The sequence below is a fragment of the Oratosquilla oratoria genome, chromosome 4 (assembly GCF_046742065.1).
Source record: "Oratosquilla oratoria isolate Oo_2021 chromosome 4, ASM4674206v1, whole genome shotgun sequence".
Classification (NCBI taxonomy): domain Eukaryota; kingdom Metazoa; phylum Arthropoda; class Malacostraca; order Stomatopoda; family Squillidae; genus Oratosquilla; species Oratosquilla oratoria.
In genome coordinates, this window is record NC_134780.1 from 24,499,737 (window position 1) to 24,502,590 (window position 2,854).

Here is a 2,854-nt window from a genome sequence, read left to right on the forward strand (position 1 = left end):
CAGAGCTCCCCCCGTGCCTCTTCGGCTCGCCCCTTACGACCCGCTTCGGCAGGATCAAGGTCCTCGTCACCCTGTTCGTCCTCAGCGGATCGTGTAGTCTGCTGGGTCTCCTTGTGCCAGAAGGTAAGGCGTTCCTCCACTTGTTAACATTGAGAAAGAGGCCCTAAAACTAAGTAGATGAATATATAAATAAGGCAGATATAAGTGTATGCAATGTCATGTTGATTAGGTAGGATCTTCTCGATATCCGGTAAACAAAACTACATGAGTACCCCTTTCCAACCCCGGCAGACATGAACTGGCTCCGCTGGGTTCTGATGATGCTCGGGATGACCTGCATCGGCACCACGTTCCTGGTTGGTTTCGCGATTTCTCTTTTCCATGGTGCACCTGGCCACTTCTCGAGTACCGATTCCCCCTTGGAACAATCATGCAGACAATCCCCTGACACAATCGCACTTGCCCCTGTGGCACCATTTCTGAAATGACGACACAATCGCACTTGGCCCTGTGGCACTATTTCCAAAATGACGTCACCTCCTGGTCCTCCTTCCTCAGGTAAGCTACATCCACGTGCCGGAAATGTTCCCCACGTGCGTCCGAGGTCAGGGCACGGCCCTGTGCGCGTTCATCGGCCACATCGGCTACGTCGTGGCTCCCTTCGTCACCGACGTGCTAGTAAGTAGCCTAAACCCCCAGGTCCTCTCTGACGCAAGGCAGTTATGTTAGTAACAGATCCTTGTTGTGTTTTCCTAATGTTTTACACAAAGTATGACAAAGGTTTTCACATTTGGTTACCCCAGCACCGTGACCAAGCTCCATCCTAACTGAGTGTCATGTTTTTCAGTCTGAAATCAACCCCATTGTCCCCAGCGTTGTCTTCGGCTCAGGCGGTATCGTGGCGGGAGTCCTCATGCCTCTCCTACCTGAGACGAATCACCTCCCGCTCTGCGAGACCGCGGAGGACGTTGAAATTAGAGCGAAGAAGGCCAAGGCCACCGTCGCCTCAGCCTCGTCCAAGAGAGAGAGAACCCTCAGCCAGGTGATCAGCGACGCCCAGATCAGTGCCAGCATCCCGCAGAACATCGGTGTGAAGTCTAACGACTACGCCTGTTGTGTCATCGAGGAAATCCCAAGCGAGGAGGCTGAAGCAGTGGAGAACGATGCCTGCGAAGAAGTCAGCTGGTCTTCGGAAGGCAATACATCGAATCTGTAAACCTTTCCTATTAATGACAGTTCAGTGTTGCTCTGAAAGAATGCTGACATGTATAGGCCAGCGAGTTCTGGATTCTGGAAGAATTCGTTGCCGACAATGAAATTAATTTTGTGAGTGTACAGATAGTGATGATTGTAGCGCCTATTATTATGCATGTGTGAGTCACGAGAAATCTCGAATGCGTATTACTTGCGAATGAATGGTAACTCTAACAACCACTACCATAGCCACCACTGCTGGCCAGGCTTCGACAGATCTCCTCTTGCCGAACACGGTTCAAGGACAACTGCCCCCGGATAACTGCCACCGGACAATTGCCCCCCCGACAACTGCCACCTGGACAATTGATTCTTCGTATCAGTTCCTCCTATTTATTCAGTTATTTCTTTTAATGGCGGCAATTGTACTATAGGGACAGTTGTCGGGGGCCAATTGTCTGGGGCAGTTATCCGGGTGGGTAGTTGTCTTGATATCGCCGAGCACCTCCTTGGATGTTGAACAGGCAGCTGCGAGCGACATCACCTTCAGAGCATCGCGGTCGCATCTTCGTCCTTGGCATCTCCGATTCCTCCGCGCCGTGTAAAGGGTGCAGCCAGCCTAGTGGTAGTGTACTGTCTCGGAAAAACCAAATAGTACTTTTAATACGTATACTTTGTATTTTTTAAAATAAAATATTGAAAATATTCTGGGATTATTATATACTTCAGGGGGTAAGACAAGCAGAAGACGCTCCATATCGAAAGAGAGATGAGGATTAAGATAACAGTGAAGGAATTCGAGTTCAGAGACTTCACAACAGCAAACGGGGGATTTTTTTCGTGGCGAGAAATGTTCCAAAGTTCACACACGAAGAGACCTAATCAGAGAGGAGCGGCCTCCACCACGTCACCATTACCATGAATATGTCAGGTGACATTTTCCGGACAAACATATATCCAACAATAGTTTTCCACGCATTTCAGTGTCCAAATTGGTGGATGACCTTTCTCCTCGTTATGGTACTCGTTCTGTTTACGAACAGCGGTCTCATTGAATCCGATTCCGTTTGGTTTTGGAACAAGTACTTAAACATCAAAATCGCAAACGAATGGTGTGGACTGACCAGGGGACAGGGCTGGTTAGGGCCGGGGTCGAAGTGGAGCGCTAAATCAAGTAACAGAAATGTAACTGAAATCAGAATACATCAATGGAGAGGAAAGTTTGACATCGTCATTCGACTCTAACTTGAGCCCTTTGGCGTGGCCCTTTTAAACCCCCATTGCTTACACATTTAGCAATGACCTACGCATGGCGATCTGTTTCATTGTTAGTCTGTACGTTATCTATCTATGGAATACATATATACAACTGCATGGGGTTAGGGATGGCTTGGGATTTGAGGGGAAGACAACTAATCTGTAATATTTCCATTTCACTAGGCAATGTAGCTCATGCAACGTTGCCGCCCAAGATACGAGTATATATACAGAGAGAGAGGTAGCGAGACGCTTTGAGGAGAGTGATAGAGTGATGTGGCAGCAGCGTGGTCTCACCGAGCTGCGTCTAGGGCTCAAGTTAAAACATATAAATCTATATAGTATAGCTAAAGAGGAGAGATTGAAGGTCTGCGATGGAAGGTAAATGTCGTAAGGTGCCACA

The 2,854-nt window shown here is 48.3% G+C and overlaps 1 protein-coding gene across 2 annotated transcripts in view; it reads left to right on the plus strand.

The window, feature by feature from the left end:
* Window positions 1–1,899, plus strand: part of LOC143024678 (organic cation transporter protein-like) — a 30,743-nt gene extending 28,844 nt beyond the window's left edge. For both annotated transcript variants that reach the window (XM_076183671.1, XM_076183672.1), the window contains 4 exons: window positions 1–123; window positions 292–356; window positions 559–678; window positions 848–1,899. The exon at window positions 1–123 is cut by the window's left edge and continues 35 nt beyond it. In XM_076183671.1, the coding sequence (XP_076039786.1) occupies window positions 1–123; window positions 292–356; window positions 559–678; window positions 848–1,216 (677 nt within the window). In that variant the 3' untranslated portion in view covers window positions 1,217–1,899. The remainder of the gene's footprint in view (window positions 124–291; window positions 357–558; window positions 679–847) is intronic.
* The last annotated feature ends 955 nt before the right edge of the window (window positions 1,900–2,854 follow it).